This window comes from Uloborus diversus, chromosome 3 (assembly GCF_026930045.1).
Source record: "Uloborus diversus isolate 005 chromosome 3, Udiv.v.3.1, whole genome shotgun sequence".
Taxonomy (NCBI): domain Eukaryota; kingdom Metazoa; phylum Arthropoda; class Arachnida; order Araneae; family Uloboridae; genus Uloborus; species Uloborus diversus.
In genome coordinates this window covers 192,404,824-192,426,972 of record NC_072733.1, presented here as the reverse complement: position 1 = coordinate 192,426,972, position 22,149 = coordinate 192,404,824, and the positions used below count along the sequence as shown (strand labels likewise).

At 33.7% G+C, this 22,149-nt stretch overlaps 1 protein-coding gene across 1 annotated transcript in view; it reads left to right on the top strand.

The window, feature by feature from the left end:
* LOC129219105 (potassium voltage-gated channel protein eag-like) overlaps positions 1–22,149 on the top strand; it is a 105,026-nt gene that overhangs the window by 63,337 nt on the left and 19,540 nt on the right. The window contains exons 4-6 of the mRNA XM_054853424.1: positions 2,724–2,848; positions 4,676–5,071; positions 17,494–17,935. Coding sequence (XP_054709399.1) covers positions 2,724–2,848; positions 4,676–5,071; positions 17,494–17,935 — 963 coding nt within the window. The remainder of the gene's footprint in view (positions 1–2,723; positions 2,849–4,675; positions 5,072–17,493; positions 17,936–22,149) is intronic.

The following is a 22,149-nucleotide window of genomic DNA, read 5'->3' as shown; positions in this document are numbered from 1 at the left end:
ATTTGTTAACATTCTATCTTGCTAAATACAACAGCGGGTATTAATTGCAAGTGCTAGCTTATATGCAACTCTATACATTTGAAACTTCTCAAAAATGGTAATTGAACATGTTATTGGGATATAAACCTCTAGAAGCTAATATACATGCAATATGTGGTTTTGAAATAGTGATCAAATACAGTTAATGGGAAAAGGTACGTTTTTCAAGAAAATTTTTTAAAACATTTACCCATAAAACCTGGTTTTAATTATTTATTTCCGAAGTGGAGGATCGTATCACTCTCGAATCTAACGAAGAGATAGACACAAAAAATTCTAATATTATGAAAAAGTGAATGCACTGAAAGTGTTAAGGAAATGGTCGTTTTTCGCTTAAACAAAAAAGGCTTTTTTTTACTAAAAAAAACTTTAGAATTTTTTTTTTCAACAAACAATGCTCAAAATGTTATTTAGGTGAAATTTAGTAATCGTTTGAAGTTTTATGAAGGGGAAAATTCATATTGAAGAAAAATTATTTTGGGTGTTTTCCTACTTTAATGTATAAGCAGAAATAAACAAATGTGTGCCATGTCTTTTTTTTTTTTTTTTTTGACGAAATTTGTTTCAAAAAGTGGAGTGGTCCGAATCAGGAGAATCTTTTTAAAATTATTTCAACCTTTGTTTACTAAATTCAAAAATACTGTTTACGGTTTTTTTTATAAGCTTAAGACTATGGGATTATTGAAAAGCTAAATAAAGCATTATTGACTTTTTTGCAATTTTATGACTGGACAAGTTGTTTTAAGGCAAATTAAAACAAAGTTGTAGGAAGAAAGCGAATTAGGGGTTAACTTCCCCCCATATATATGAAACAGCATCTGGTAGCGGAAAGGAACAGGGTTTTGGTGTACTTTAAATACATTTACCATAGCGTTTTTGCAGGCTTTTGCTAGGCGTTTCCAACTTTTATTTTATGTACTACACCTTTCTTACCGTTTTACTACGACTAATCCATTTTTAGACAATTCTGGCACAAAACTGCATGTGTATACTTTTCCATATTAAATTTAGATTTCAAACAATCCACAGTACATACCGTGAACACATCTTCTGTTGTTCTCAATTTAAAACGACATTTGTTGTTGGACGTTTTCGTACTGGTGAAGAAGTTTCACTCTTCGAAATAGCTGTTTCCTATCTTTTCACCAGGGCCGCGCCGTCCCTATGTGCAAGGTCGTCAGAGTGAAAAAGGCGCCGAGCTCTGTTGGGGTATGGGGTAAAACGTATGATTTAGGGGTAAAACTGTAATTTCTTTTTTAAAAAAATCTTTGAATGGAAAATTTTCAATAGTTACCAGCTAATTGATCCCCTACTCCCCCCCCCCCCCTCTCCGACCAATTTCTTTTCTTTTTCCCATATTATTTTTCTTTTTTCTAGTTCGTCTGAAATTAAGAGAGTCTTCAAAATGCTATTCCTCTGAATTTGTCCCTCCTCCCCTCTCCCGCCAAAAGCATTACAGAGCATCTCAAATTTCGTTTCCAAGTCTTCAATTTTGCAAAATTAAAAAGGAAAGCTCCCGAATACCTAACAACATCGCTTGAAACTGCGTTCGAAAATTATTTGAAATTGCGTTTGGGGAGCTTCAATTTTGAAAGATCGCCCGCCCTAATGTTACTAAATATGGTGTTACAACCACGTTTTGTAGACTTCAATTTCAGAAAATATTCGGGAAAATTCCTCCGAACTGCTTCCCTTTAATATTACAAAAATTAGGTTTTTTAAACATGACTTAAGAAAAATTTAAGTGGAATAACCTCTGAACCTCTCTTCCCAATGTCACAGAATATTGCTTAAGTTTTTAGGACTTAAATTTTGAAAAAATCCCAGAGAAGAGCTCCACAATCCCCTTTTCGTAAAAATCTTCAAAGTTATCTACAATTGCGTTTTTGATGTTAAATTTCGAAAAATTGGAGAAGAGAGGATAAATTGTTTTCTATTTATTTTTCAAAAAAAAAAAAAAGATCGTTGAGAGTCCCAGAGTTCTGTCGCTTATTCTAACGTCGTTAAATATGGCTATAATCGCGTTTTAAGGCTTCAACTTCAACAAATTTCTGCGGAGCCGCTCGTACCTTTACCTCCTATAGCACCGCAACAGACCGTCTGAAAATGCGTTTTTAAAACTACAAATTTCAAAATTTTTCCGGGGAGAAACCATGGACCCCTCTCCTTTTAAAAGAGAATTTATTTCACTTTGCCCCTATAAAACTATTTTCTAGTTGCGCCACTGCTCCTGTCGTCATGTTTTGACAGACATAAAAGTTTTATCAATTATTCATCACTTAAAGATTAATAGATATTCCAAGTGGCTTTTTTAAACTTGGTATTTAAAATATTTTCTTTTTCCGAAACGCATTATTAGCACATCAGAGGAACTGCTGAACTCGAAATAGTTTCGAGGTACGAAGTATATATATAAAAACATACACCATATTCCGAATTTAAACATTCACAAAGTAATTTTTTGAATAAATTAAATGCCAACCACATTCTTTTCCATTTTACATTTGTCTACAAAATCTCAATCCAGGTGTTTAATATATTTTTCTCGAACTCCCGTGCCTAAGGGTGCTCAAAAGACTTTTGCACGACGGCGACGATCAGGCCTGGCGCGGGCCTGCTTTTCACAAACTTTATATTGTCTTTTCGTTCTCGTTTTACTAAAAACCGCTGTTTTACTTTCACAGGGCTGAGCAAGTTCGCCCGATTAGCGAGGTCCGTGACGAGAAGTCGATCTGTTCTTGTTCAGCAATTTTCGATGCATCTCCCTACTATCAAGTCTGAGAACACCAAACAGTCACAGATCGCGCATGTAAGTTGCTGCTTTTAACTTTTCTCTCTCTCGTACTGAGAATTGCCAATGGCTTTTAATGTTTACTTCATAATATGGAGGAAAATTCAGTTTTCTTTTGCAACGAAAACGCAGTGTCGTCCTCATTAATGGACTTCCCTACAAAAATCAGGTTCCTTTGTTTTAGCAGTATGTTATCTAAATTTATTTGCGTTAGGGATGCTATAGATTTCTTTTGTCGAATAATATTTAAATATACATTATGTATTTCTGATTTAGCTCTGGCTAATGGGCTGGTAATTTACTGAATATACCTGCCTTGCCATCAATTTTCGAGTTGAACCGAACCATTGCTTCGGTCACTCGGCTGGTCTGTGCTAATTCTACATTAGCTACCAGTTTGTTTGGCCCTCTTGGCTTCCATAAGAGGTTTTCCATCTCCAGCTCAGTCACTTTCCTATGCCGGGCTGATGAGTGCTAATAAGCACGAAACTGCAGTCCTCGACTGGAAATGACTGAGCTGGCGGTGTATTTCATGTATTTCTGCTTTAGCCCTGGCTAATGGGCTGGTAATTTACTGAATAATATTTAAATATATTCTTCGAAATTATCAATATTGTCAAAAATTCTACCGCTTTTTTTTTCCAGAGAAATATGGCAGCACCTTTTTAATTTCACTTTTTAACCGTTTGATTATTCATAGTGCGTGATTACCAATTTAAATTTTTGATTTAAACACGTATTTTACTTTTAATATTTTAAATTGAAAACTCATGCTTAACAGCTAATAGAACGCCTGATCTGTAAAGAAGTATGGCATCAATGACCTTAAAATACATACCCTCATTGAGAAATACATAAGCTCGATACCAAGAAGAGTTTGGGCAGACATAAAGACGAATGATGACCCTACCGAGTATTAATATTTTGAAACGTTTGAAACAAACATAACTGCGAGTGATTTTTAGCAATAAAACGAATTATTGTAGAAATACCTTCATTATTTCATGTTTTGTACAATAAGCCCAACACTTTGGCCAAACTCCTACATGAAACGTCAGAAGGATCATCAAATAAATTCACATCGCATGTGATAAGATGCTTAATCATTGAAAGCATGAAGAAATAATATTAACGGTCTGACCTGGGGGAAGGGAGGAAGTGACGTAAAATCCCGTTCCACGAAAATAATTTTCCAATATGGTTTTCTGGCCATGCTTGTGGCAACGCATTTATCAAGTTTTTTTTTTTTTTCAAATGAACATTACGTTCAGCACTGTTAAAATAAATGAAAAATTATCATATAAGCTTTGTGCTACAATATGATTAAGGTGAAAAAACAACGTAAATAAAGCACAAATATTGGAGAAAATAGAGCATATAGCTATTTCACAACCAGAAGTTGCGAGAGAACTGACAACAACCAGGTGGACACCGGTATTTATACCAAAGAGGGCCAACCAATAAGAATACAGGCACAAGACCATCCATTGTCTAATGGCCAACCAATAAGAATACAGGAACAACACCCTTGTCTTGTTCCTGTATTCTTATTGGTTTGGTCTCTTTGGTATAAATACCGGTGTCCACCTGGTTGTTGTCAGTTCTCTCGCAACTTCTGGTTGTGTTGGTGAACTTTTTGCACTGATGAAGAGGCTCCATTGTAGCCTTGAAATAGCTATATGCTCTATTTTCTCCAATATTTGTGCTTTATTTACGTTGTTTTTTCACCTTAATCACTGTTAAAATATTTTTTAAATTGGCGAAAGGAATGTATTAGTTGAAAACAAAATTCTGATTTATGAGTTAGGTCTTCGTTAAATTACATTTTCTGTTTTTGTTTTCTAGATGATAAGCCTGAACTCAGAAGTCCTTCCACAATATCGCCAAGAAGCTCCGAAAACGCCTCCACACATTCTCCTCCATTACTGCGCATTTAAAGCAATCTGGGATTGGGTGATACTCTGCTTAACCTTCTATACGGCCATCATGGTACCGTATAACGTAGCCTTCAAAAACAAAACTTCAGAGGATGTGTCATTACTTGTGTTGGACAGCATCGTGGACGTCATCTTTTTCATAGACATAGTGCTCAATTTTCACACCACTTTTGTAGGCCCGGGTGGTGAAGTTGTGTCAGACCCAAAGATCATTCGTATGAACTACTTAAAAAGCTGGTTTATTATAGACTTATTATCTTGTTTACCTTACGATGTCTTCAATGCCTTTGATCACGAAGAGGATGTAAGTAACTTTCTCATGTTGGTAAATTATTTTTACTTCTAACCATTGAGTCGTTGAGAGCAAAAAGTGGTATGGATCAATACAGCAGTATTTTAAGTAATTTAGTCACTTTTTAGAAAAGATTATTGCTGTTCCGTTTAACGATTATTCTCTATCGGCAAATGGTTGAACCTAGACTTACACCACTTTCACATGAAATAGAATAAGGTCAAAACTAATTTCTGACAGCGCAAAGAAAAATGTTCAAAAAAAAAAAAATCACCACTTTTGTTCTCAACAGTTTAGTTATTTTTCAGTTTTAGTTATTCAACTCTTATTGTAAGTGTTCCTTAACATTATTGACCAAACTATCTAAACTTTTAATTTGCAATGAATGTTAGTTTTAATATATGAATAACTTTTCTTAAACCACGAAAAATCGACTAAAATGGCATTTTTTGCATTTCAGCGAAGTGTTTTTAATTTTTTTAGCTTTCAAACGATACTGAAGTGTTATTAATGTTCGGAATGTTTTTCTAGTTACAAATATTTTTCTTGAGATATTATCACTGTGTCTGCTTCTAAAACCATAATGTCAACGAAAAGAGATTCCATATAACTCGGAGATTCGATCTTATTTGTGAGCAAAAATATAGTTTAGCATGCACCCTTTTTTTTAAGGAAATCAAATGTTGTGCCACGTACATAACTCGAATAGAAAAAAAAATGAACTCTCCCATAGCATTCTTTCGTTAACATTCACAATAATATCCATTTATATGAGTAAGCATTGCTCATATAATCTTTTCAACATCACCAATATAATCTTTTCGACATTAATAATTTGAATTATGTTTTAATGCAAAATAAGAAGCAAGGAAAAGGCTTCTTTATCAGGGAAATTTCAGTTTTTGTTCATTTTTACCTGAGCAACAGGTTGTTTATAAGATCACACAAGACTGTTTAGAAATGACATAGTCTGAAGAAAACCTTAAATAATTACATTATAGTATTAATATCAACTTACAAAAGGATGGAGTTAAATCAGAAAATTACCAATTTTTTATAAGTTCTAGGTAGTTCAAAGTCCAAATAGTATTCGCATGTGAATTAATATATTGGTTTCTCTTAATACTGATGTATATAGCAGCATCTTTTACAACTATATCTCATTTCCTTACCAAAAAATTGGTTCTGTTTTTCCTAGCTGTTTCAGCAGTATCTCCAAATTTCCAATCTTGATACTTATACCCCTTTTCTTCGTGGTCTCATTTTTAAATTCCAACGTTAAATAATTTTTTTTCAAGAATTAAAGGATACAAATACAAAAGTGACAACCAGAAACAGGCTCTGAACACAGTTTGACTATTGGTAATAGTTAATTTGTCAATCTCTAGTGAAGATCAATAGCACTCTTAAAGCTGTCAACCCTTTTGCTCGTTACAGCTTCTTCCGGTAAGCTGTTCAAAGTGCTTGCAACATTACTGAAATAGTAATTCTTCCTTATTTCCATACTAATCAGAAATATGATAAGCTTAAAACAATGACCTCTAGTTCTGCGCTTCATGCTGAAATAATCCTATCAACATCCTTCTTTCTTTTTGATAAATTTAAGCAACTGAATCATATCCCCTACTGACTCTCCTTTGCTCGAGACCATTCACTTTGAGCCTAGTAAACAATCTATGTAGGGTACTTTTGGCATTCACTCTAACTTAAGATCTATTTACAGAATTCTTTATTGAAAGTATGGATAAATAAGGGAAAATTATTGTTTTCAATAGTAAAATTGATAATGTTATTAACACTGAGCGAAAAAGTGGAATGCTTATTTCGATGATAGTATGAGATTCTAAGAAATTAAAACGAGTGGATGTGGGCATCACATGACTTCCTTTTACTCCAATTCAATGTCATTTCCCCATTATTGGCAATTTTAATGTGATTCAATTGTTTATTCTCTAAATATCACCAACAAAGGCCAAATTGAAACCAATTTAAAAAAAAAATGCCAGATTTGTCGCCAAGTTGGTGACAAAACTTGGCGACCAAACGATTGGCGATACATCGCCAAGTGTTCGACAAATTATAACACCACTTGAGTTTACATCGAAATTAACAATGATTTTCACCCAAAAAGGGGCAAAAGACCCCTTAGGAACATCCGAATGCAACCAAAAGGGAAGGTGCACAACTAGACCCCACTAGGAGTCCACGTATCAAATTTAAACTTTCTAGGACATACTGTTTTTGAGTTATGCGAGATACATACACACACACGCACATACATACGTACATACAGACGTCACGAGAAAACTCGTTGTAATTTACTCGGGGATCGTCAAAATGGTATTTCGGGTAATTGTAGGTTCCTATGCATATATCCACGTGTGGTCGAGTCGGAAAAAACACCCAACACGCATTCGGGGGTGAGCAAAATAGAAATTAAGGCCGATTTTTGAGTGAAAATTTTTTCGCGAATACAATACTTCCTTTTTTTTTGTAAAAGGAAGGGAAAAGGAACTGAAGTTGGAGCTTTAATTTCTCACAAAATCAGAGTATTTAGTTTTTTAATTACAATAGTGGTGGACTTTTGAACAAGACTTGCATCCAATTCTTTGCTTGAAACCATGCTACATAAAATGTAGAAAAAAAAAATTTTTTTTTCCTTTAGTTGGTTTTAAAAACAAATCAAAATTGTGTATATGAAGTACTAAAGTTAGGCGAAGATGAGGTAAAGAATTTTTTAACCCAGAAAAGAAATTAAAAACCCTATGTAAAATACACAAAAAGTCAGGTAGCTGACTTCAAGAAAAATTTGAGTACATTTATCTTTAAAATAATTGAAAAAAAGAAAAACTCTTAATAAGTCATTATTCATTAGATAATGTAAGAATACTTGATGTCCCCAGCTTTGCAATGTGTTGAGAACAAATTTGACGAAAAGCAAAACTGTTTAGGAGGTCACAGTGACCTACTGTCTCCTCCCATCGGGGCGCCTCTGATTCTGCGGGGAATCATTAAAGAGAATATCGAAAGTATTGATATCTTGTGATCTAGGTCAGTAATCGATCGCATGATGACGGAACGAGACAATGGAGAAACATTGGGTTTAGCTTTGACATTGTCCCATTTAATAAATGTAATGGAACTGCTGTGGGCAGACTTTGACAGCGTCTCAATGTTTTGAAATTCTTGCTGGTACAACGATGTTTGTATAAAAAATTCGTTTAAAAGTTGATTAAATTTGATTGTAGTCATTTACCCTTAGATCTTTAGTACATCTTTTCTTGCTCTCTTTAGGTGTCGAGGAAAATATTTTAATAACGTGTCGCGTTTGAATATTTATGGGACATAAAGTTTAGTTTTAAAAAAAATCCATTTGGGCAATTCTACGAAAACACGGAAATTTTGTCCCGCATGTGACAATTCATGTATTTCATTAAAAGACATAATTCAAAAGCCAAATGAACAAGACTTTTTTCTTAAGAAATCACACATGCGTTTGAGATTTTTTCAGCAAACATTTTGTTCATTATCCTTTACAATTATTCTTTTAAATCAAGTATATGAATTGTCATGAGCTGCCACATGCTGGATAACATGTTGACTTTTTCGTGAAATGAACAATTTTTTTTTAATACAAATGCAACTATATACCGGAAATATGTTGAGTTGATAAAATAAATTTCCTTTATCGCTTTAAATTGGGTAGTCATTCAAGATAGCTTCTTGATTTTAAACTACTCCACTCATTTTATTTTATTTTTAATTTTATTTATTTATTTTTTTGGAGTAAAATGAAAGACGCAAACCTAATTTAGTGTGCCAATATAGAAAACTAAGAAAAGTAATTATTAAAATGCTTTTAAATATATTATTAGTTTAGTTCAAAGCTATTCTGCCGCTCAGGGTGACCCTGAGTACCATCAGAAAGATGATACGAAATGAATTTTAGTAAAAAGATTGTACTTTAATACAGGAGAAAAAATATACTAATATTCAAAAACTTTCCCTTTGTACTTCTTAGCCAGCAAGGATTTCGATCACACATAGTTTTGCTCATAATATTATAATTTTGAAAGGGCATTTTCAACAAATTCAAAAATAGCTTCCAAACGGTCCCTTCAGAATAATTGAATGATGCAATGAGTTGAGTACAATAAGCTGACTTTTTTTTTTTTTTTTTGTAAAATAAAAAAATTGAAAACCTTCATCGTAACCTTTCCGAGAGAGTGCAGCACTGAGCCCTCAGTAATATTACAATAATGATACCCATACACCTGTTGGCATCCATACACCATTGCAGGCTTTTGCAATGTTAAACTAGACGAAAAAGTTGTTGAAATCCATACACGTGTTGACTTCTGTACGCCTTAGCATTTTCATGACACGTGACGTGTCATGTCGTGGCACGATCGGCATACTCAAACCTAAACCACTCGGGGTAGATAGGTAAGTCAATGAAGTGATGATACTCAAATCAAACGCATCTAAAGACAGGTAGGTGAGCAAATAAAGCATGGTAAAACACATTTTAAATAATACGTGGCATGGCATGGCACAGTAGGGATACTCAAAACTAAAGCCACTCGGGACAGATAGGCGAGCAACGAAATGTTTTTCGCTGAAGTGAGGTTCGAGTATCCCGATCGTGCCACGCCACCTATCATGAACATGATATGGTGTACATAAGTCAACAGGTGTATAGATGTCAACAACTTTTTCGTCGAGTTTAACATTACAAAAGCCTGGGATGCTGTATGGATGTCAACTCTCTAATACTACTGCCCTCTAGTCAAAAATACTAAAAAATTGAAGTTGCGTAAAGTTACACAGCGAGGCTCTAAGTTACCCTGAATGATTTAAACCAAGCGGTGTATTTTCTTGAAAATTTGAGTTAGGTATGAATAGGTGAACACATGTGGATAAACATGTGTTCACCTATTATCAACGTTCTTGAAAATTTTATGATTGAGTTTGCTATTAACCTAAGAAAGATGCCCACGAATTTTCTGTGGAAAGTGCGGGAACTGATATATTTCAGCCAGTAAAGTTTCTTAGGGGAAGATATGCAACATTTGTCTATATGGTTGTGTGTAATAATTGATAAGGTAATAATTTGTGCCGTTAATGATTTTAGAACTGATTCTCTTTTTTTTTTTTTTTTTGTGTTGAATCAGAGAGTGACCTCATATCGAGTGATTTTGGAAAACGCAAGTTCCACTAATTGCAAAGTGTGATTCTTATATTCACATTTAATTCCCCTACAAAGAAGTGCTAAACATATAACATTGAGGTTTTAGTGTGAAAGATGTAAAAAGTTTCCCAAACTTCATGAAAAAAAAAGACCAAATATGGCAAATAGTGTGCTATTCGTAACCCCATTCCACCAGTGGTTCTCAACCTTTTCCCCACTGAGAACCACTTGATACCTTTCCGAATTCAAAGCGAACCAGAAACTACAGAAATAATATTTTGTCAACATTTATAATAGTTGAAATAAGATAAATCCAAAAATTTTCTTTAATAAATTTAATTACAACTATAAAAATGATATACAGTCGAGTTTCGATCTTCCTCGAGGGATGCGTTTCAATATCCCTCGCGTAGGTCGAAATTTCGATGTGGTAAAGGGTACGTGTTCAAATTTTTACAAACAATTGTTTTCGACACTTGTAAAACACCACCTCAAATTGTTTTAAGCCAAACCTTAGTTATACATTACCGTTTCTAACATAAAGCACTGCATTTTACTTTTGTTTTTTTAAGGCTCTTTTTTATCAACATGAAATACTGTTACGATGCACAAAATCAATGGGAAGTGGGTAAGAGAGACATAAAATAATACAGTATGGTTCGTACAGCTTGTAATAATACTAAAATAATGCACTATAATAGTACTGTGCAGCAGTTCTAGTCATAATATTTGTAACTTAAAAAAATGCAGATGATGATGATTTATGCTGCGTGATCAAACCTTTATTCTAATATATTTCTAAATACAGTTGTTTTGTTAGTTCTTTTATAACGTTTCCATCTGTGGTTATAGTCCTCTTCCTGATCTCTTGAGTCTATAATTCAAGAGCACTGCCGTGCTAAGCACAGATGTGGTATCTGCAGCAGAGCTCAAAATGAGAAATTGTGATGACCTGACTTTCATCTTCAAACATTCGACAGAATTTTTTTTAACGAGGCTTTTTGTAAGATGTCACACACGTAACTCTCCTGAATGGTTTCCATTACGAGTTGAGTCTTTACATTTGAATGTAAGAGGGAAAACGTATTTTACATAATTCAACTAAAAATATTGTGTGCTGACATTGAAACCAAAACTCAATGAGTGTTAAAAAATTAATAATAACAAAAATAATAATAATAATAGATAAATAAATAGAACGAAGTAAGAATTGTTTATTTCATACCCAAAGAGCAATTTAAGCTAAATATTCTTAATACTTTAAGATCAAAAGTACAATGTTCTATTTGCCTTAAATTTTATTAATATTTTTTGATAAATTTTATTTTTTGAGAAGAAGTGAAGTGAATAAATTCTACATATGATTTAAAACATTCCAAATAGTTTTAAACCACGTAAGCAAGTGTTAGAAGTTCGTGATAGTTTATAAGCTTGAGATTTACTGTTTAATACACAAATAAAAAATAATTTAATCTTTATTCTTTATTTTGGGAATTAGTCCTTTCCATTTAAGTATTTTCTAGCCGGCGTGTCACGGTCTACCTCGAAAAAAAAAGTTGTGTCAAGAGACGCATTTTCAACAATCAAGCTTAAATATGAGAAAATAGTGTAAAATGTCCCTTCAATATGTAGAAAAAAGAAATTTTATGCCTCAAAATTTAAATATCTTTGGCTTTTTTTAAAATTCAAAATTTGTTATCTTTGTTACTAATAAGCGTAATAATTCCGTTTCGCTAATTTTGTGGAAAAAACCCACTAAGAGGGGTCAATCCCCATAGGAGGGGGGGTGAAAATACCCCTATGTGAATTCTTGAGCATCAAAGTACCTTTGGGCCAAATTTGGCAAAGATCTGATGTAAACTGTATTTGAATAAGGGAAACTCCCCGTGGGGAGCCAAACCTCCCTCCCCTAAGAGGACAAAAAAACTTATAGTTCCTGAGCAGCAAAAAACCTATGTGCGCAATTTGGCGAAGATACGACGTAAACTGTGGATATTCATTTGGAAATCCCACCCAACTGCTGCACGTGGTCACACACGTAACGCTAATAAATATTATTATTATTATTATTATTTTGTTGTTGCACGAGCTTTAGTAGAAAAAAAATTTGTGGAATACTTACTTAGTATACTTAGACATATGCTGAAAAAAAATGTTCATTTATCTTTTAAAACTTCACATTAAATTACAAAATAATATGAGGTATAGCTTATTTTCAGATTTTCTGAGTCACACTCATAACGCTGCATTTAAAATTGTATAAAATAAATTAGAATTATCCTATGAAAAGAAAAAAACTGCCACCTAAAAACTCTTACATATCTTCTGTTACTCCAATAGAAACTATGAAGAAATATTTAAAAAATATCATGTTGGTTTTTAGTGTTATTTTCAAAGAAATGGTGTCAAAAAGTCACGCACGTGACGCTGGAATGGCCCTTTCAAGGCTTAATATTTGTCACTTACGCTCAAATTGCTTTAGCAAACTACGCAAAATAAGCAGATATCACTTTTTTACTATAGCTTTTTTTAATATTTCGCGTTTACAAATCGCCAAAAAACTTGAGATTTAGGTAAACTAAATAACTAATGACCATCCGGTAATAATAACTCAATTTTGAAAAAGGAGAGCAGCTTCCATTTTCATATTTTTTTAAATTTTTCTTCGACACTACTTTGCGAACTTTTATGGATTTCCTTTTTCTTGACTTTTAATTCTACATATAGAAGATTCACTCATACCTAATTGTCGTGTTACTTTCGACGCATTTTTTGTTGTTCAACCACATCGAAAATCTTTAGCTTTTCTTTAATTGTCGGAATCATTCTCTTTTTCTTTCTTTTCTTCACAAACTTAAGAAGAACAGCGCACTTAGGTGTCATTATATTTCATCAACTTTCACATTTAGTAAGAAAAAAAATGAAAAATGAGTACACTAACAAAGCAATATTAAACTAGAACGCGCGCGGTGTAAGAACTTCCACTGTCAGTGATGCAGAAGGGATGAAAGTCCATTCACGAAAAAAATATTTTAGTATCCAATAATAAAGCCGATACTTACACACCGCGATTTCCTTTCGAAACATTTCGTCTTGCGGGCAAGGAATTCGCGTTATGTCTAAAATACTTTACTAGTGAAAAATCGCGTTATACTCCTTTCCCGTAAGTCAAATCGCGTTGTAGCGAAAGTCGACTGTAGATTAATTTTCACCATCTGTTCCAGGACCACCTGAATATTACTCGCGAACCACATGTTGAGAATCACTTCTTTACTCAACATGAATTTTTTCTTCTCTCGTACCATGATATCATTATGCGGTAAAAGCTTAGATCATATAGTGAAATTATAGTAAGTATTTAAATGGGAGGAGATGGCTAGATCATCCGAAGTGAGAGATTTCATCAAGACAGCAACAGAATGAAAATGGATTTAGGGTCATTCTCACAAAAATAGTACAAATCATGCCCGATACTGTTGATTTTTTTTTTAATCAATTCAAATCAGTTCTGCTAACTAATCTTAATATATTTATTGATTTTTCGCTTATTTGTGTATAATATTGTGTAAATAATGTGTGGAAAAGTGTTTTATGAAATGTTTCTAAACAGTTAGATCGCTTTGTGTAACAGAGTGGACAAATAAGCCTTTGAATAAATCCTTCTAATCAAAAAGAAAGTTACAATTATAGAAAAAGCCTAAAATGAAATAATTCTAAAACTGTTACACTGTATGCAATTTCAAGATTTTTTTTCCTCCAAAACTATTATTACGAATGCAGCAAACAAAATATTCAACAGTTTAAACTAACTATAAGAAAAATGAACTTGTTGACTGTAGAAGTCAAAGTTGCTCATTAAGTAATTGAAGCTATACTACTTAGTTTTCTTAAAAATAGTACAAGGTTCAATGCAATTACATTCGCTTTTGAAATGGCTGTAACAGAGTGGTCAATGTGAAACATAGAAAATGTTGAAACATTAATAAAATGGTTCTTTTTTTTCAGGGATTTTTTTTTTTTTTTTTTTTTTTTTTTTGCTCAAGTTGTGATGTAGGTTTATTTTTATGTCAAAGATGCAATATAACTAATAGTTTATATTAAATGAAAAATTATCATATAAGCTTTGTGCTACAATATGATTAAGGTGAAAAAACAACGTAAATAAAGCACAAATATTGGAGAAAATACAATTGTTGCTGTATTTTAGCAGAATCTTAAATTACATTTTAACTACTAATGATTTGAAGCTGGAATACGCAATATTATCCTTTCTGCTCTAAAGACAAATATCTTTGAGCCCTTCATAAATTACTTACGTTGCAAACAATTGATGCTTAATTACACGCAATTAAATGAAGAATTAATATGAAAAACATGTTTAACTGGTGAAAATTACAAAACTTTTTTTTAAAATTCTCTTGGACATGATTTGTACTATTTTTGCACCGAATGATCCAGTACTACGGTGACTGCTCAGTATTAACGGGTGTTTTGCAAATATAAGGCATCATAGAAAAAAAAACATTAAAGGAAAAACCAGAAGAGCGTGATAATTTCAAACAGTTTTCGAACCGTAAACGCGGGCTACTCTGGCACACATTTTGGAACTTTTCTCAATTTTGTAACTATTCATATTTCCAAGCTGTGAAAACCTTTTTTACAGATCTAGCGTTCTCTTAATTTAATGTTTGAATACCGATGACTTTGTTTCAAAGTATTATTATCCTTTTAATTGTTTTTTTATTTGAGTCAATGTTACCCTTACGTTCGCGTTAATTTGGTTCAAAGTGGTTTTTCCTATTTAAAATCATTGTAAACCTAATTAAAGTCAAAGAAATACGTGTGTTCATAGGAAAAGATATGTATTTGAAAGAAGAATACTTTTTACAAGAAGTTTGAGTCACCCGGATTTGTTTTAAGGAAAATTAAAATTGTTTAAAATTGTGTGTGCGGACCCAGTAATTGTCTTAGAAATTACCAACGGAGAACAGTCAGCTTTTTATCAGTTTTGGAGGTCGAATAATTTTATTCAGGTAACACCATTTGTAAAACAAAGGATCCCCTAAATTTTCAGTTACTCGTAATACTTTTTGGTGCGTTGTATGTACTCAACATTAGCTTCTTCTTCTCTCGCATGAATAGCTATCCCTGGACGCCTGAACTCATTCCATTCTGCAATAACAATCTTCGGTAAACGTTCCAAAAAAATTAACAAAATTTCTAAGAAATAGATGCAGCTGGGTCAACGTTTTCTAAACACTTATGAAAAAAAATATTTTTTCAAATACTTAAAATTTCTTAAATAAATAAATAAAGTTATACTATTTTGACTTAAAATTGAGTATGCAAGAAATTTAACCGAGATTTTTTAGATTATTTATTTTTAGAAAACAAATTACAGAATGGTTTATAAAGGTAAATCTCGTAGAAAAACGGTGACTTGCCAAGACGTTTTTTGAAATTTCTAAAATCTAAGCAATGAACTCACAACTAATCACCTGGCTAAGAAGCTGTAAATTTGAAGGAATTTATACCTACGAAAGTTTTAATTTTCATAACATTTTTTTTTTTTTTACATTTTGTCGAATTCAATGTGTCAATTCATTTGAAAATCACCCATAAGCAGAAAAAAAAGCATTTTAAGTCGATATATAACTCAGTTTTGTTTTCGAAGATTTTAAAATATCCGATTACGAAAAAATTCCGACACGATGTGGAGAGGAAGGAGGGCATATATCACTTTCGGAATCTTTGCTAGAAAATTCATAAGAATCCATCATCAAAAATTAAAACACGAAGAAAAAATGAAAAAAGCAAGTGGCTTGTACAATAAAAGATTTATATTTAAATCAAAATTTTCTGATCTGTTTCAATTTCATCAGTTCTTAATACTCATTCTTGTTTGCTAGGTATCTTGTACTTTCTGTAAAACGCCCATTTGCACTAAAGTAGTTGACTTTAAAAAATCATTTTACTTCATATTACTTCCAACTTGCACTCAGTTAACTTTTTCTAAAATGACAAATATACTAATTATTTTTCGAAATGTTTCCTAATACAGCTATGTTGCAGGGTAGACTGATCACTAAATGAACACTTAAGCACAATTTAACTTTCAAAAATTTGCAACATCATTAGCAAATTCATAAAAAAAATCGTACATGACAGTGAAAACATTTTAACTGATTTACGTAATTATTATTATTTTTTTTAATTGGGAGAGCATTCACTCTTCTGAATCAGTTTTTATCAGTTTTTATGGAAGGGAAGGGGGCGGTGACTGAAAAATGTAAACCTCAGTACATAAACGCGCACAGCTAGGAAATAAACTATATTTTCAAATTTACTCTTTTTTTTTTCTCTCTCTCTGAATCGTAAATGGAGTAGCTCTGATAAGTTGAGAAGTGATCTAAACAATACTTTACTTTTGGGGAGTTAAGTGAAAAAGGAACGAGTTAGTAGCATGAATTTGAGTTAGTACACTTTATCACCTCAAAGTGCAAAATAAACCCATTTTAGTTTAGTTCAGCTATCCTCCTTTATTACCCTAAAAAGAAGTAAACATTGTCAAGTTCATACCTCAAATTATCAGAGCGGCGCTATAGAAGGAAATTGCAGCTGCCAAAGCATCTAAGAAAAATCTTAATAAATTTATTCTTAAAGAGAATTAAGGGGCTGACATGGGGAAGACAGTAAGTCACAAAAAGGAAATTTTACAGGAGAAAAAAAAACGCCAGCCAAGTATCGTGGACTTCATATAAGTGCCGTCTTCGCTCGTTCGTAGAAAATAAACCATTTTACGACAGGCTTACTGTTTATCCCATACCACTGGTTTGAGCATTTATAGGGTTTTCCTTGCAAAAAAAAAAAAAAAAAAGAAAGAAAAAAAAAAAAAAACCCGGAATGTGTGACTTACTGTCTTCCCCATGTCAGTCCCTCAATTATCAGCTGTTCTTTCACTGGGGTACGTTTTATCAACTGGCTAGTCTATTTTATAAAGTGCAATGCATGAAAATAAGAGATGCAGTTGGCTCTCTGTTTGACGACGTTCTATTTAACGACTTTCTCTAATTAACGACGGCTTTTCACGGTCCCAGATGGTCCACTATAGTGTTAAAAGCATTCTATTTAAAGACGCTTTTTACTTAAGGACGATTTTTTGTGGTCCCTTGAAAGTCGTTAAACAGAGAGCCAATTGTATTTGTTTGTTCGGATGTCTAAAATGTGTTTATGTCTCCGCTAGCAAGGCATCGGCAGCCTGTTCAGTGCCCTCAAGGTGGTGCGATTGCTCCGGTTGGGGCGTGTGGTCAGGAAGCTGGACCGCTATCTAGAATATGGGGCAGCCATGCTCATCCTCTTACTCTGCTTTTACATGCTAGTGGCTCATTGGTTGGCTTGCATTTTCTACAGCATCGGACGAAGCGATGCCGAAAATGGCGTCTCTTACAGCTGGCTCTGGAAGTTGGGTAACGTGACGCAGCAGCAATTCAACTTCAGTCGACTCACCAGCGCTGGGAAGCATATTCCTCTCAAGTACGAGCTAATCGGAGGGCCACCGAGAGGGACGATGTACATAACTGCACTCTATTTCACCATGACTTGCATGACATCCGTGGGTTTCGGCAATGTGGCGGCAGAAACAGACAATGAGAAAGTGTTCACTATCTGCATGATGATCATTGGAGGTGAGGATTTTTCAAAATCTATATTGCATTTTTTTTTCAAACTTAAAAAAAAAACATTACAACCCAAATTCAAAAAAAAAATATATATATATATATATATATATTTCTTGGGGGAAAAAGCTTAATCCAACGAAATGTAAGAGCAAAGTAGATGTTTAAATGAACGTGTCGCCTTTCTTAAACTTTAAAGTGTACAAAAATCTCATATGAGCTTAATTAAAAATTATCTTACAATCCAAAAAAAAAAAGAATATTAAAATTAAAATGGGAAGAAATATTTTCAAGCGAAACAATATCAATATTTTGTCGCGTCATTTTTTTTTTTTTTGCAAGTATCACATATTTAATTCTTTTAGATATAAATTTAACCAGCTGTTTACATTAAAAGCTATTGATACTGTTTCCTTACCCTCTTCAATGCGCAATGAGTTTCATTTTGTTAGCGGACCCTAGGTCTTGAACCTTGTGCTTTAGATTTCACAATGCTACAAATTTTGGATGATATTCAGATCGGTAGAGTTGCTTGGCCCGTTTAATACTGAAATCTCGCTTTCTGTTTAAAATCGCCGAGTCGATTTAGAGCTGTGACACGAAGCGGAATTTTCCTGAAAGATAAATGTGTCCCCGCTGGGCCTCAGAAAAGAGCATCATGCAGTAATCCACTAAATCTTTATAGACAGCAGAATTTACACATTGTTTTAAGATGCATACAATTACCCAGTTCCAGCAACTCTCATGCATTCCCATACCATAAAAGATGTCTCAATTTGAGAGAAAGCCTTGCACAAAATTGTTCAAGCGTTTTGTTTTTCTAATGCCAAACCCGAACCTCCTCTTTCTTCAACAGATATTTAAAAAAAAAGATTCATCACTGAAAAAAATACTTTCTCAGTCTTGTTGCTTCTTTTTGCTCCTGGAGAGTTGTGCACGTCTCTGCTTCATGTTCATCTTAGGTTTTGCTTTGAGGACCCGGAATTGCAACTGCAGTTTATGCAATAGTCCAAGTGTAATTGACTTGGACGCGATAACTACAGATTATTTCCAACACTTATGGATGTAAGAGAGATTTCTAAAAAGATTATTTTGAACGATTTACTTTAATTTGCATTCATCTCTACCAGTTGCTGCAAGCGTTCTACCTCATGTACTTCGGTTATCTTTTAATTGGTCGGTCCTTCTAGATTCTTTTAAAATCTTCGATAACGTAGGTAGTAAATAGTTTTTTTTATTTAACTGTTGTTTTCAAACTTTAAACAATGATACAATAAACAACTTCCCTGTTTCTGATTTTATCTCGTTGACAACTTATTTTCAGCAAAAGAATAACGTAAAATTTTCCTGGCATCAAGCTTTATACTTGTCGCAATCTATGCAGTTAACAGGCATGCAAATATTTTAGCTGCTTTTCAAATTCACATTAAATGAATTGATTATTCTAATTTTTTTAACCCATATAAAAAATTCCACATAATTTTCAAATGTGTTAATGATCCTTAAATTGTTACAACAATAACTTTAAGGTTGTTTAAATTTTTTTACCCTTTTTATATTAACATGTTTTACTTTGTTTAATTAGCATGCATTCATTATATTCGACTCGTCGACAAGTTTTGTTTAAAACGTATCTGATATTCTATTTTTTTCTTTTGAATTTGGGTTGTAGAAGCATATACAGACAGCCCGGTTAAGACGTCTAGAGAGTACAGTTTCGTCCTTGTTATGGACTCATCATTAGGGTGGTTCAAAAAACTTTTATTCAACTAGAGTCCAGGACACCCCCTAATTTTTGAGCAATCACGATTGCTTATTGTCCCCACTTGACTGTCTTTGGCGTCTGGTTCCTTTTTCAGCTTGGACCAGGGGCCTCTGAAGCACCAAAACCCACCGGCCTGTGCAGGCGGCGCGGCTGCTCCGGTCCTGAGCTATCCGCTTCTCCTGGTCGGAGGCGTCCATGTACTACACACACGCACGCTCACACACGACTTCACACACATACACTCACACATGCCTACGTGCACACACACAGTCTACGCACACACACAAGCCTACAGCCTACACACTTACACACATAACCGCACAGGAGGAGAGGCAAGTTTGGGGGGACAGAAGCCGTTTCTAGAAACAATAACTCCAATGAATAGGGTCCTGTCGCAGTTCGTGATTGCGAAAAATATAATTTGAATTCAAAATTTCAGAATTCAAATTAATTAATTTTCTTTCTTTTTTTTAGACTTACTAATGGTATTATGCTGTAAAAAGTTTAGCTTCTTACTCAAATTTTAAGACGGTGCTCAATGACCCCTCAATTTAACATTTGCCGTAGCATAGATTATTTTATTGCAATGTATATGCATAATACTCATGTATATTATAATATGTAGCGTTGTTTCTTCATTTCAACGTATTTTATTAACTCCCCTCCTCATACTGATGAAGTTTGGGAGAGGGGGTTGAGCACCCTCTTTCAGTTGAAATAGGACGCTAAAATTCTTCCAGTATATTGCTATCCACAAGTCTAAAACTATTGAGGGGTGTCCTTGTATCTAGGAGAAACTTTTTTTTTACATGTATTTTTGAACCACCCTACTCATCAGTCTGGAATAATAGATAACAAAACTGAAGGCAGCTGCCCTATCATTGAGGCTGAGAGCTTAGAAACGGCTTGGGGGAGAGCGGTAACTTCCAGCTCATGGAAATAGTCTTATCGGCACGAGTGGTGACCATCTTCTAAGGAAGCACCTAGTAGATGTAACCATCATCGCTTTTGCACAGAATGACGATAACGATGACATTGAATGAAAACCTCGTATCTCAGAACATTACTTTAAACCTTTCTTATGCGCTATTGGATGGATAAGTGAGTATCTCACACGTTAGTTGCACCTCCTGTAAAGCTTGTTTTGAGTTACGTGGTTACCAAAGACGTATGAGATACGAACATATATATACGAACATCTAATAACGAAAAGAAATTTAAGTTTTGCTTTTGAGATACCGAATTTTCGTTCTAGGACATCGACAACTGATTCTAGGTCATAGATAGCGTCCCCCCCCCCCCCCCAATAGATGGTACCACCAGTCATCTCCACTTCCACAATTGAGACACCAGCTGAAAGGAGGCACCTGAGAAAGGGACGAAAACTTTTCTCCAGTGGATATTTTAGGATCGGGCATCGAACCTTGGATCTAAAACGCACTAACCTTGTACACCAAACTAGCACTTCCGAACCGACATATTTCACTAACGTTAGAGAATAGCAATGATCTTTAACTAAATAAAAATGACTTCTTTTTGTGAAAAAATGCCTCATATAGGCACTTTAAAGTAGTATTTTTTAAAGCCGGTTCAGATTTGCACTAACATTCGGAGTGAATAATTCAACCTATGCATTACCACGGTATCCACGCATAATTCGATATAGCAAACAATTCGTCGCTAATACCAATTATTATCATAGACATAGTTTTAACTTGATGAACAACGAGAAACGGGTCCCATGGGCCAAAGAAACCGTCCAGTAAACGGGAAAACTTTTGAAAAAACTATTAGAAAAAAGAAATCATTAATTTAAATAAGAAAATGCTTACTGCAAAAATTTTTAAACAACTAATTGCAAAATTTCAATCTGCAATCACATTTTTTTATGTGATATAAACAACTTTTGCCCATTTATTTTCGAGATTCACCAATCTTCCGGCGTGCAATGGCGGCCAGTATTCGCTGATTGACATCTATGATTAGGATTTGCACATTCAATGCTTCGGGGCATTTTTTCTGCTTCTTTTCACTATAATCTGGAAGCTGCGCTGCTTAGAAACAGTATGAACATACATTGCTTCCATTTTTTAAATCTCTTATGTAGTCTATTAAGGAAAATGTGTCCTGATTAGTTTAAACTCTCATTTTTGTGGATAGTTAAAAGCAGCCAGAGCGTATTGTTGTGTTTTGCTTATATTTTTAGACAGTAAATGTGAGGAAAAATACTTTAAGTTTCTTTTTTTTGTAGTATTAACAAAAATATACGGAGTTTTCGATGTGTTTACTGTGCAATAAATAGACTTTATTAGATAACTTGTTGTTGTTCTGACCTTGGTTAAGTTTTAATGACTTTTGAGAAAACTAATAGACAAATGCATGGCATAGATGCATTAATATCTTATTTGTTTTCACTTTCTTTTATCTAAGTCTGACTCTACATTTCATTTCATACCGC